This window comes from Oreochromis aureus, linkage group 23, assembly GCF_013358895.1.
Source record: "Oreochromis aureus strain Israel breed Guangdong linkage group 23, ZZ_aureus, whole genome shotgun sequence".
NCBI lineage: Eukaryota > Metazoa > Chordata > Actinopteri > Cichliformes > Cichlidae > Oreochromis > Oreochromis aureus.
In genome coordinates this window covers 37,685,699-37,699,092 of record NC_052963.1, presented here as the reverse complement: position 1 = coordinate 37,699,092, position 13,394 = coordinate 37,685,699, and the positions used below count along the sequence as shown (strand labels likewise).

The 13,394-nt window shown below is 38.8% G+C and overlaps 2 protein-coding genes across 3 annotated transcripts; one reads left to right on the top strand and one right to left on the bottom strand.

The window, feature by feature from the left end:
* Positions 1–1,435: 1,435 nt before the first annotated feature.
* On the bottom strand, positions 1,436–5,746 carry spata18 (spermatogenesis associated 18). Of its 2 annotated transcripts, none has more exons than XM_031753931.2 (12): positions 5,370–5,746; positions 4,037–4,142; positions 3,851–3,966; positions 3,644–3,762; positions 3,437–3,532; positions 3,224–3,358; positions 2,906–3,137; positions 2,640–2,798; positions 2,372–2,547; positions 2,043–2,166; positions 1,847–1,921; positions 1,436–1,565 (listed from the first exon to the last, which is right to left on the bottom strand). In XM_031753931.2, the coding sequence occupies exons 1-12, from the start codon at positions 5,454–5,456 to the stop codon at positions 1,509–1,511; spliced, it is 1,482 nt and encodes a 493-aa protein (XP_031609791.1). In that variant the 5' UTR covers positions 5,457–5,746; the 3' UTR covers positions 1,436–1,508. The 2 variants fall into 2 exon arrangements, with proteins under 2 accessions (XP_031609791.1, XP_039462546.1); XM_039606612.1 differs by lacking the exon at positions 5,370–5,746 and adding an exon at positions 4,804–4,822.
* A 733-nt stretch (positions 5,747–6,479) lies between these two features.
* Positions 6,480–13,214, top strand: sgcb (sarcoglycan, beta (dystrophin-associated glycoprotein)). The gene is made up of 6 exons (XM_031753900.2): positions 6,480–6,536; positions 8,437–8,646; positions 8,735–8,920; positions 9,040–9,231; positions 10,459–10,587; positions 10,671–13,214. The coding sequence occupies exons 1-6, from the start codon at positions 6,522–6,524 to the stop codon at positions 10,869–10,871; spliced, it is 933 nt and encodes a 310-aa protein (XP_031609760.1). The 5' UTR covers positions 6,480–6,521; the 3' UTR covers positions 10,872–13,214.
* The last annotated feature ends 180 nt before the right edge of the window (positions 13,215–13,394 follow it).

Sequence of the window (13,394 nt, the reverse complement as noted above, 5' to 3'; positions counted from 1 at the left end):
ATGCTCAGGATTTTCTTTGAGTCTGTTGTGGCCAGTGCTATCCTCTATGCTGTTGCATGCTGGGGGAGCAGGCTGAGGGTCGCAGATGCCAGCAGACTCAATAAACTGATCAGCAAGGCCAGTAATGTTGTGGGGATGGAGTTGGACTCCCTTAAGGTGGTGTCGGAGAGGCGGATGTTGTCCAAGATAAGGACAATGTTGGCTAATACCTCCCACCCACTTCATGCTGGCTGGCCACAGGAGTATGTTCAGTAAGAGATTACCAATAATCACCACTGAACGACACAGGAAATCATTCCTGCCCGTTTCCATCTCCCTGTACAACTCCTCCATCAAATACACTGTAAACACTGCAATAGTTACATCCTTTTTACACACGCTCATTTCTAATCAGTAATGTTGCTGTCAATATTCTTGATATTTATTTACAATCACCTCTGTCAATCCTTGATATTTATTATTGAGTGATTTGTATATATTGTGCTATTTCTTAAATCTGTAACATATTGTATTGTTAAATAGTCTAGTCTGTTTCTGTTACTGTACTGGAGCAAATGTAATCCAATTAATCTCTTTAGGGATTAATAAAGTACACTGATCCTGATTCTGATGCTATATTGATGAAATTGATAAATGTTTTTTTTTTTATATATGTCTGGAGGAAATGAATTGCTACACTGAAGCTAAGGCTACACAAAAAAGTCTTTAATCAATATAAAATGATACATTACAAAATAGAAAATAGTTTGGAGGAATCATTTAAGGCACCATTAAAGGATACTCACATTGCAAACCATATCATTGTAAAATCAGTATGTTTTAATTCTTCCTTAATCCATTTTAAATAAGAAGACACGCACTGTCACACTGAATGCACCCGGATATTCCCCCCCAAAAAACTGCCACTGACCCTTCTGCTTTTTACAATGACGACGTGAACAACTCTTTACGTTTTTACTGGAAAAATCTCATCACCATCTTATCTGAAAGTCTAGTCTGGTATTACATATGTACATAGAACAACAGCACCAAAAATAACAAAAAAGTAATAATAACAACACAGCAAGCAGCAAACACTAAAAACACTGACCAAAAATCTGTAACTCAAGTACTGGAGGATGTTAAATTAGCACCAATCACTAGCACAGTAATACAGTTTTCCACTGAAATGTTGACTGATAGTGTTGAGTGTGGTTCCTAATTTTAGCACTAATAAAGTGCTAGTGTGCAGGTCTTCTTTGTTCCTGAAATATGCGTTTCCTTTAAGTTCCTGAACATCACTAAAATACTGTTAGTCAAAAATTAATAGAGTAAATAGTATAGTAGAAAAACTATTCAGTTATCTACTGGGCTAATTTTGCTTAATCTATATCGTCTTATGTCCTGTAAAGCTTCCTTCCAACAATGCACACAGCCTTTGGTTGGTAAGGTAATGAACAGTTCACCGTTTATTTGGTAGAAGCACAAGTGTGACCATGCATTTGACTTTCAGCACATGTGGCCAAATGTCACAGGTGGCTAGCTCTGAGACGTCCAGGAGACAGGCTTCTTCTGCTGTTAAATGCCTAAAAAAGACAATGATGATGATTATACTTACAGTTTTTGAGTAAGTTAAAGCTTAAACAAACCAAATTAAATTTTAAAAAGTGATTCTGAAATACATACCCTTAGAGCCATGGGTATGCATGCATGTTGTTAGGTGCAAAAAGTTAAAGGAATCAGAATTTCATGAGTAGCTGAGCAATGTTATACCCAGGAAAAGAAAATTATACCCTGTGTGACCAAAACCCCCAAGTTGTGCTTTTCTTTCTGTGTGGTTGGACTATTTAATATTATAGTGACTTACAAGGCTGCGAGTTGGGCTGAGAGAGCGAGAGCGCACAGGGCTGGTACTACTGCTTCTGCTGCGGCTTCGGCTCCACTGCAAAAACAGAAAAACCACCAGTATGCACATGAGCTTTGTATGCATCTTCGTGTCTTCACGTAGCCTGTAAAACAACATCCAGTAATTGTGATATATTTAAACATTAAAAAACCAATACCAGAGCACCACTTCTAGTCACAGCCTCGCCCTTCACTATTACAGTGTTTCCTTCCATTAAGGCTGGCCACACATGGTACATCACCAGAGGAGCAGTGAACTCAGAGTCGTAGCTGCGCCGATACCTTAAGAGAAAGAGACAGGGGAGAGTTGGAAGTGTGCATCTAAGTGTTGTGGGTGACATCTACTGGTAGAGGCTTTCAGTGACAGGCTGAAGTTCAAGGAGTGATATTCTGTAGTGACTGTTTGCAGCGTGGAAAACATGTTACTTAAAACTTTCCCTTTAAAAAATGAACAAATGACTGCTGAATGTACAAAAACAGGACTGACTTGATGTCATTGTATAGTTCTCCATCAGTGGCAAAGCCCAAGTCCAGTGGAGGGTCCAGTGTCTGCATGGCGAAGGCCACTCTGCATGCTTCTCTGATCAACGAACTAATGAGGACAAAGTCCACCTCTGGCGGGAAGGAGATCCGAGGGTTCACATTCATAGCATTGATGACATCCTGCAGAGATGAAAGACAGTCATGGTTTCCCTCAGAACTACAGCATTTTGTTCATGAGTGTTGCACAGCACACATGAGACGCATCATCCTACATTGACGCTGGTCTGAACATCATAAAGGTCCAGGTTTCTGACGATGTAGTCCACAGCTGCATCTTCTAGACTTTCCGGCCCAAAGTGAGATGTGGACAGTGTCTTTCTGACTCGTAGCTTGAACTGACGGTAAGCCAGTTTTGCTGTCTTGAAGGATTCCTATAACAGGAAGGCAGGAAATACATACATTTCCATAAATCACAGCAGACAGCAGATCAAATTATCAGCTCTGTGTACACACAGCTCTAAAATAGCTGCAGCCATACCACAACTGCAATAAAGATTATTCTCTGGACCATCTCCAAGTCAGAAATGTAGCGGCGAAGCAGGGCCTGGGCGTCCAGACGCTCCACAGCATACAGGTCATTGAAGCGCGACACAAGGCGGGCGTGGCGGGAGGAGTTTGTGAGCTGGGCTCGGGTGGGTGACTCACTCCTTCCGGGGCTGGAAGAGCGGCTGTGCCGGGACAAAGGGCTCGGAGAACGACTCCTCACCAACCTGAGAGACAGAAAAAAACAATCATATTAATTATTTAAGACGCTATACGGTGTCAGTGTGTGAGCGTGTAATGTTTGTGTGTGTACCTCTCTTGCAGCATGGCTTTCTCTGTGCTCAGGTAAGACACTTCATCTCTCAACAGGCGAATCTGCCGCTCATAGTCATCGAGAGCTTCCAGCTTTCTCTTATAAATGTCCACCTGCTCATGAGCGGATCTCAAACTGAAGCAGACACACTTCACATTAACAGAAAAACACATACATGCATATTAAAACAAGTAAATCATCTACATCACCTACTCAGCTTTCAGTTGTAATATTTCATCTTCAGTGGCCAGAAAGGTGGTTGTAGACTTGCTCTTTGTCTCATCCAGTTCCTTCTGAGCATCAAGCAGCCTGTTTAAACAGATCAGTACCTGTGTTTACTGTCCAAAGTGTAGTTAAATATGAGCCATTGAAGCTGAGGTAAGAAGGTCTGACTGTTTTTTAACTATAACTTAGACTCACTCTGCTCTGACCGACTCCAACTGTAGCTGAGCGGAGCACAGCTGAGTCTCCAGCTTCTGCAAATCATTCTCATGGGAGGCAGAGAGCTCCCTGATCTTTCTGTCCTTCTCTGCTGAATCCTAACATTAACAAATGATGATGATACAGTACAAGAGCTGAATGGTTGAACACTGATATATTTTCTGGTTTACTGATGGATGGAGTCACCTGGATGAGCTGTAGACTGGTGTCATCACTGACTGAGGGCCTCGCCATTGAGAAACAGGATCCGAGCCATGGTAGTAGTCGTGTTTTCAGAGTGTCCACTCCGGCATAGTGTCCACCTGATTAGTGACAAAATGTTAGAACCTGTGGTCAATCAAATAAACATAAATAAACTGATGAAGCTTGTACCTTCTGCAGCTGTAAGGTTGAGGATGGCAAACAGTTGGCCCTGGATTTTGGCAGTGATTTCAATCAGCTCACAACATCTGTTCAGATTCTGGTCACAAGAAATCACCTTGGAGGGTTTCAAAAAAAGGAAACAAATTTATTTTTCCATTATCTTAACCACTTATCCATCATGGTCACATGGAGCCTTCCCCAGCTGTCATAGTGCCAGAGGTAGAGTACACGCTGTCTAGTACAAAGAAACAGACAACGATTCACTTAATGCCTATTTAGAATCACAGATTAAACTAACATATATGTTTTAGAACTGTAGGTGGGAAAATTGCATTTGATAAAAACTGCTTAAAAAGTTTGCAGACTCTGCCACAAAACTAGGGTTTTAGGACAATTGAAAAATAGCATTTTCCTGTGAATGTTATGGCCCATATATATAGTCAAAGGTATTGCCCTATTCTCCCATAATTTCATTTCTTTAGCTTCACTTTTCCTGACAGAAGGTTACAGGAAAGATTTTTTTCACAATTTAGCCAAGCGAAAAGTAGCTCAGCAAAAAAACTCCATTGTTTTATGCTGTGTACCTATTTATTATATTAAATTTATTTAAGCAATATTTAGTTTAGTTTAGTTTAGTTTAGTTTGTTGGGTCTGTTAGGGTACTTCTCCTAGATTTTCTTTAAAAAAAAAATTAAATATATATAATCAATTAATCGATATAGTACTGTATTGCTATATTATATATATATTATGATGGTTATTTCTTTATTACTTACTTATTACTCATTTTTACTTATTACTTTCTTATTAGCTGTATTTCGTATTAGCTGTAAACACTCGAAGGCATTTGATTCCTGCATTTGAAGTTATTGCCTCTACAGGAAGAAAGAGAACGTGAACCATCTCAACCTGAGGCAAATATCTTTGGAGCGGTCTAAAAGTACCCATGGCAACCGGCGTCCATACCAACCAAACTCCACTGGGAAATCAAATCTAAACAAATGCATTCCTTTGCTGTATTTTTTAAAAATGATTTAAAGCGTTTCCAAACCTGCCTATAACAGTTTCATTCATGATTAGAATAATAAATGGGAACAAATCAAATGAAAATCACAGGTTTAAAGAATAAAAATCAGTAATGGACGAGAGCAAACAAACCTATTTGTCATGTCCTGAAGACGAGGATGCTGAAATTATATCTGAAATCCTTTGGCTAAAAGGTTCAACTGTATGCAAATATACCAATTCAGTGGATAGTGATCGTGGAAATAGGACTGGCTAAGAACACGGATGAAGTAGTGTGGTCAGATTTAGGTCAATCATGACTTATTGATGAACTTACATGGTAGTCTTTGTGCCAACTCTCGAGCTTGTCCTGTAAGACGCTGAATGAAGATGTGTTGGTCAATCTCCTTAAAGTATCAGCCATGTCGATCCACAATCCTCGGGAGGTTTTAAAAATGCCCCAGGAGGAGGCCTGCAGCAGCAGCAGCAGCAGCAGGCGGAAGGGGGTCCGTCTTAACGAGGAGTGTAGTAAAAATTCCTGGACCGGCAGCTTTCTGCACCTGCGACACGAATGCCAAGCGCCGCCTTCAGTTGTGGCAACCGATTGAGGAGACGAAGGGAGCAACGAATCAACGCAGGGTTTTAAATAAATGACTCCTGTCTCAGCCAGGACTCTGCAGACTGTGGTCTCCCCCCAGATGTAAATACGATTGTAATGTCATCCTGTTAAACGAAACCAATGCCGAGGGAGTTAACTAAACCCCCCACCCCCCTTGGGGTCAGGTGCTGCTTGAGTGACTGTGTTGGGTCAAATCCGATTATACGATAATATGACAAACTAAATTAAATGTGCAGTTCATTGTAGTATCTAAAATAATAACTGGAATACTTATGTGTGTAGTACTCATGTATTGTAATCCATATTAAATTTAGCAATCATTTCAATAAATGCCTTTAAATACGTTATACTAAATATGACTTTTTTGAGTGTATGATCACAATTGTATCACAATTTTTGTGATAAGAAAAAAAATCACTATGCTATGTACAGCTATGAAATATATATAATTAATAGTAATATCATTATTATGTGTTTATTATTATTATTATTATTATTATTATTATTATTATTATTATTATTATTATTATTATTATTTTAAGAAGTGGAATCTCGTGGCCGCTGTTGGCAGTTCACCTATGGAAAATATGAATGGACCGTTTCTTCTATTTTAGGATCTTTCGGGCATCATTGGCTGGCTGAGTTTGGAATATGCCATTTTTCAAAGTCATCAATTTTTTTTATTTGATTCGTTTATTTTGTAGTTTTTTGTAATTGTTGTATATGTATTTGTTTTCCATAGTCAAGTCATATTCAAATACCATTTAGTCAACAACTCAAAACATAATCATTATGGAGTATTTTCATCCCCTTTATCTGTGAAAAGTGGTTTGCTCCGAACGCTCCGCAAGCAGAAGAGGGAGGGTCAACATGGCGTCTGAACAGGTCCGTTATGTTCTGTATTTATTGTTATTCTTGCGTTTTTCTACGCCTTTTTTGCATTTAGTTAACGGAACACTTATGTATGTTTCTAAATAATGCACAATATAAACTGGATTATTTTTTTAAAAAGCGTACTGGGCTTTCTTGGCTCTATGGGAATATCAGTGTAACAGAAAACAGTGGCCTCTGCTATGGGTAGCGAAAGCGTCATATGGAAATAAATAAAAATTGCATTCTTTTACTAGACCTGCTGTTTGACAACGAATTTATTACAACACTATGAAGAGAATAAAACTGTAGCTGTGTAATATTGATACAGCGGAGAGGAGGTTATTTCCATTTTGCTGCCAAAGTGAGTGCAGTTTATTTTTAGTTATGGCCAGAGACAGGCTGTCGCGGGTATTTAACAGATGCACAGAGCACATTGAAAACAGGGAGGAACTAAAAACTTTAGTTTTAACCTAAAAAGAAAGTAGAGGCGATCCAAAAAGGCGAGAAAGTAGAGAAAACACAACAGCTGGTGCATAAACGTGAGATTCTGGGTAAACCATTCTCAATAGTAAGTCAATATGTGCTATAAAGCTATAAAATTAGGGTATGAGTGGAAGACTCTCAAGTACTTGCCTAACAATACGGTGTAATTACATTGTAAAAAAAAGGAAAGGTTGTCTTTACTTTCCATTAAAACACCATGAGGGTGTTAATTAATTTAAAAATGCATGCATGTAGCGTCTCATTTCTTTGAAAACACCCCCAAAATTCCCGATTAATTACCACTTGCAGTAGAATTAGTGTCTCCCCTTTGTTAAAATAAAAATATAATAATAATAATAGCTTTATTTATAAAGTGCTTTCAAACAAAGTGCTGTAAAGCTATTTGAAACTAAAAAGATAAATAAATAAAAGCGATACGTAGCAATACAAGTAAAAAACACAATACAAGTTAAAAACAGTAAGAATTTAAAAACTAGTACTCATATGTATTTGTCACAGTTTGCAGGGCAAACCGTGTGGGAATTATTAAAGGACCCAAGATGCAGGCACTACTGATGTGAGTGGGCTTTTATTGAGGAGGATGACATACAACAAAAGGCGAGGGTGGCGAGAACAGAACTGACAAAACCTAAACTGGGAAAACTAAACAAAGAACATGAAACCTTGAAATCTACTATGAAAACCTAAACTGGGAAAACTAAGAATAAAACAAACCTGAAACCTAGAGACACAAATAGAGATGCAGGGAGACGTAGAGAGAGGCAGGGGAACCACACAGACAAACTAGTAACCGGCAGGAGAACACAGAGGGCTTAAATACTCATGGGATGGGACACAGGAGGGGAACACACCTGGGAGAAATCAGGGCTGACGAGACACAGACGTAAGGCTGAGAACACTCACATGAGACAGAGACCTTCAGAATAAAACAAGAAACTCACAGACACAGAGAACCAGACAAGACACTGAACTTAACAGACAGATTCACGAGCAGACACTGTGACACCATGGACAGACAGAGGGAACACAGAGAAGTGGGAGCAGGCAGGCACATAACAGAAACCTAACAAATGGCAAACCTTAACAAAAGACATAACCAGAATAAACAAGAACATAGAATAACATAAGGAAACACAAAACACTGAGTCGTCATACTCAGGACCATGACAGTATTCATATTTATACGTTCTTACAGTATAATTAGTTTCTCTAATTGTTACAACCATTTCTTGCTATAACTACATTTTAAGTGGCTACCTTTAGAAACAGTAGGTACTTCAGGTAATTCAGAAGAATTACCTGGTAAATGTGGGACAGGTACACCATAGATTACAGGTTGTATTATCTGTTATTAAGTGTTATTAAGACTATAAGCATTAGGCCTCAGAGTTTGTTTTCTGGCTTCTAGGAGAGCTCCAATGGGCCAGTGAAGAAGTCCATGCGAGAAAAAGCCATAGAGCGCCGCACCATCAACAAGGAGCACAACAGTAATTTCAAAGCAGGCTATGTACCCATAGAAGAAGAGCGTCTGCATAAGACAGGGCTAAGAGGACGCAAAGGAAACATGGCTGTGTGCATCATCATCCTCCTCTTCCTCCTCGCCTTAATTAATTTAATTGTGAGTACCTAAAACATCAATGTATTGGTCTGTGTGTTGCTTTTTTAGTGTGTGATCTGTATATTTTGTGCATGCTGTCGCCTCACAGATCACATTGGTTATATGGACAGTGATCCGCATCGGTCCGAATGGCTGCGACAGTATGGAGTTCCATGAGAGTGGCCTGCTGCGCTTCAAACAGAAAGCAGACATGGGTATCGTCCACCCGCTGCACAAGAGCACAGTAGGAGGCCGTAAAGACCAGGATCTGGTCATTGTTGGTAACAACAACCCGGTGAGCAATACAGAGTGTGTTACAGAGTTTAGTAAAAGCTGAGAAGAAAAAGAAAAGAAAAGCCCATAATGTGCACACATTAAAAACTGTCCTCTTTTATTTCACACGTGTTGCTACAGGTAGTCTTCCAGCAAGGCACTACAAAGCTGACCGTAGAAAAGGACAAGACCTCAATCGTCAGTGATGTCGGCATATCCTTCACAGACCCTCGGACCCAAACCACGTTCTTCAGCACTGACTTTGAAAACCACGAGTTTCATTTGCCCAAAGGAGTCAAAGTCCTCAGCGTTAAAAAAGCTTCCACAGAAAGGGTGTGTACAGTTTCCAGTAACTCACTGATGGGTGCAATAACAAAGTGGTTCATTAGTCCTGTCAGTGTTTTATAACCTGTGCAAAACATTAGCTAATAATCCATAAAGGTAAAGCGAAACAGCATATTTACAGAACATGGAAAAGTCCCCATGAAGACGCTGAACTTCATCAGTGTAAACAGAAGAAAAGCTCAGTTATGAATTCATCTTTTAACCCTGTGAAAGTTGTTTTCACAAATCTGCTTCAGATCTAAACATTCATAGACGCCACATCGTGTGAATGTTTAAACAAAACTGGACTATTCTAAAGAAATATATTTAAATCTGAAAATCTAGAAATTCTATGGAGGGATATAAAGTTTACCGTTCACCATGACTCCAGTTTATCAGAGGCTGAGAGGACCTGGCAGAAAAAAACAGGTGTGCAAAGCTGCTAAACAAAGTTTCAAGAAGATTCGTAACAGAGCTGAATTCCAGGCAGTGGTGCCTTTCAAAAGATTCAGAATAAATGACCACAACAAATATGTTTGTTACATATTTGAGACGCAGGTTCCAAAAACACAGCTAAAGTTAGAAAAATGTATTTTTTACTTTTTTCCTAAACTTTCCAAACTTCTAGAATAGCATGCAAAAAAAGATTTAATTTATATCTCTTTATTTTCTATGAATTTTTAACTTAAAGATGTCAAAAGATGCATATTTGTTAAATTTAGTAACAATACACTTTTGTGTACACGTTTGTAAATGATTAAACTTCTGATAAAAATGCCACTAGATCTACAAGAAACTGTCAGTTGACCACAATGAACACAATTGTATTGCCAAAAGCCAAAAATGGAAAAGTTGCCAGCATCACAGAGGAAGCACATTTCACTGGCTAACTGCCCAGGTCACACCTCAGGCACGTGTGACTGCGCTGAGCGGGGGGTTCCCTCCTCATCCAGGCTAGCTGGAAAAGCCCCAACTAACCAGCACATAGTGTGCATATAGTGTGCTATTTATTTTCAGATTATACTGTCTAATAAACTGCTTATTGGCCATACAGTAGCCTTAAGAGATATTTGCAGACATGCTGCATCACATTTAATAAGTGGAGGAAAAAATATTCGTTAAAAATGTCTTTCACAGTATCATTTTTATTTTATTTTTTAACTTTTTTGTTAACAGTCTTGTGTTGCTGCTCATAACATTATATTCTAAACTTCATATTCTCTCTGTGATTTTTAGATCACCAGTAATGCAGCATCTGACCTGAACATTAAAGGAGACTCTGCCATCATTCGCGGTAACGAAGGGGTCAACATCATGGGTCGGACAATCGAGTTCAAAATGGGTGGAAACATTGAGCTCAGGGCTGTGAGTATGGAATTTTTCCTACAATAAAACCGATCGAGTAAAGGGCCGGAAGATCGATGAGTAATGATGATTTGTCTTCGCAGGAGAACAGCATCGTGCTCAATGGATCGGTCATGTTCAATGCCACGCGTTTTCCTAACTCTGCGGGAGATCTGTATTTCAATGAAGGTCAGGAGAGGTACAAGCTCTGCATGTGTGAAGATGGAACTCTGTTCCGTGTGCGGGTGAAGTTTACCAACATGGGCTGCCAGACTTTAGATAACCCATGTAAGAAGGCTCACTAGGACTGGAATCTGCTATTGCATCTCACTACAATCAGTCCACACTGAATTCAGATAAACCACTTTCAAATTTATTTTTGATAGTGTAGAGCTCTAGTATACAGGACATTCATAATGGCTTGGGCATAATATCTCTGTGGGTCATGTGTCAAATTCTGTGTTTCTTATTATGTTTGCCACTTGGCCAAAGATAAAAACTGTAGTATTTTATTTTTCTGCAGATTTGCCAACTTGAGATGATATCAGTCTATGTTACTTCTATATAGTAGGACATGAAACACTACATGTACAAAAGCTAATGTACACTATGGAGCCCTACTCTCAAAAACTAGATTTAACTCTCTCTGGGAGGCTGGATTTAAGAAATAAATGTTTCAAGATTACATTTTTTGAAAATGTTTAGCGCCATCTGGTGCCAGTACAGAACATGACATCACCAGGGCATTTCATTAGTTTATGTTATTTAACTAATCACAGAACCAGTAACTCAGGTGATAATAAGGACACTAAAACTAAAAAAAGCAGGGATCAAAGGGGATCACCTTTTCATTGCCCCTGGCTGCAATGATGAATTTTATGTTAAAAAACCAAGGAAATACTGTTCAATTTCACTTTTTGTCTCTAAAGCAGTAACTGGTTCTTCGTTAATTGGCTAGCTGCATTGAAACAGGAAAATCCACCTGTTAGCTGTAATGTTTGGGTTCGTAAATGAGCACTGTGTGGAGGAGAGCTTGTTTGAGTCAAGTGACAGGTTGTTTTACCAGACCAACAAGCTGGTGTTAGAAACTCAGATTTTTTCCTCGTCTGGCCAGATGTACCTAGCAGGCCACAACATGCGATCAAATTCTTGCAATAAAATTTATGTAATCTGTTGTGTTGTAAACTGTTTGGATGTGCGTAGGAAAAGAGACTATTTTATTGCATAAAATAGTGCTGATTGCATCTTGCAAACATCTGTTTTGCCAGCTGATTGTGCTTCTGGGTACACCCGGCCTACTGAGGAAAAGGTGCGGTATCAGACAGCAGCGTGTCGGTCTGTGAACCACCTGTCACCTGACTCAAACAGGGTCTCCTCCACACAGTCCTCATTTATAAAGTGCTTTATAAACCTTTGTAAATGAATGTTGGTCACCTACTGTGGCTAACAGGAGGATTTTACTGTTTCAGTGCAGCTAGCCAAACAACAAGGGAACCACTTACTGCTTAAGAGACAGAAAGCGAAACTGAATATAGCCTTGGTTTTTTAAGATAAAATTTATTGTTGCAGCCAGGGACAGCACAAAAGTGATCCCCTTAGACTGCTTTTTAGTTTTAGTGTCCTTATTCTCACCTAAGTTATTGGTTACTAGTTAGCTAACATAAGCTAATGTAAGTCTATTAGCTGCAAACCAACCCGGTGATGTCGTGTTGTGTACTGGCACAAGATGGCGCTAAACAAGATCAAAAAATGTTCTTCCTTAAATCCACCTGCAAAGACAGAGTTAAATCTATGTCAGTTTTTGAGATAGCGTAAATTAGCCTTTATACATGTAGTGTTTCATGTATGCTTTATTGGTATTATTATCGTTTACACTCCCCCTTAGTAGTAATGAGCAGATACAATATTTATTTTTTTGGCTTGCCGTCCAGTATTAATAATATAAAAACCCTATATGGGGTTTGTGTAAGATCCCATGTGCTGTTTCATTATTCCGGGCAGCTGCGTGATATTTTCTGTCATATTAGCTGACATGTGGAAGACACTACACGACTGTAATGATGTATGTAAAACTTGCAGGTAATGCAATGCACAGAGTTAATGATAAAATGTTATACATGATACATTTTAAGCCATCCAGTGATGCTAAAGCAGAGTAGGTTTCTTTCTGCATATCTCGGGCTGTTTATCATGCACGTGCCAATGGATATACAAGGGACTATATATCATTAGATATATGTGTAATATTTTAATTTTGTTGCAAAAGCTTTTTTAACAACAGAAGAATACAATATTGAAAAAAAAAACAGTGTGCACTACATTCTGCTACAGATTAATGCAAATGTTGAGAATTTTAGTTCATCAGCTACTGTGGGTGCAACCTATATGGGGTGGTTTGAATTTTGTGCAATATAATATATAATATTTGACTTTGCTTTGGATTGTCTTGTCTGTTGTTAACTGATGTTAACGATTACTGATGTTAACATCAATAGTTGTTCTCAGAGCACAGACTTCATGCCTGTCATGAAAGATCAGCTTATTTGATCGAAGAAAAACCGAAGAAATAAATATTGCGACCAGCCTTATTTGAAAATTTGTCCAACGTTTCATTGGTATGTTTGTTTCAATAAAGAAATGTGTTGCTATGTGAAAAGTGTTATCATTGTTTCAGTAAATGCGCCCATGGTCATTTAAAACCATAAAAGCGTAGTGCGCCTCATTATAGCGCTTTATTGTCTAATAGAATGCAAAGTATGAAGGTTTGGTCTTCGCCATAAACTTACACCATCACAGTAAGACTGTGACAGTAAGACATTAACCAGACA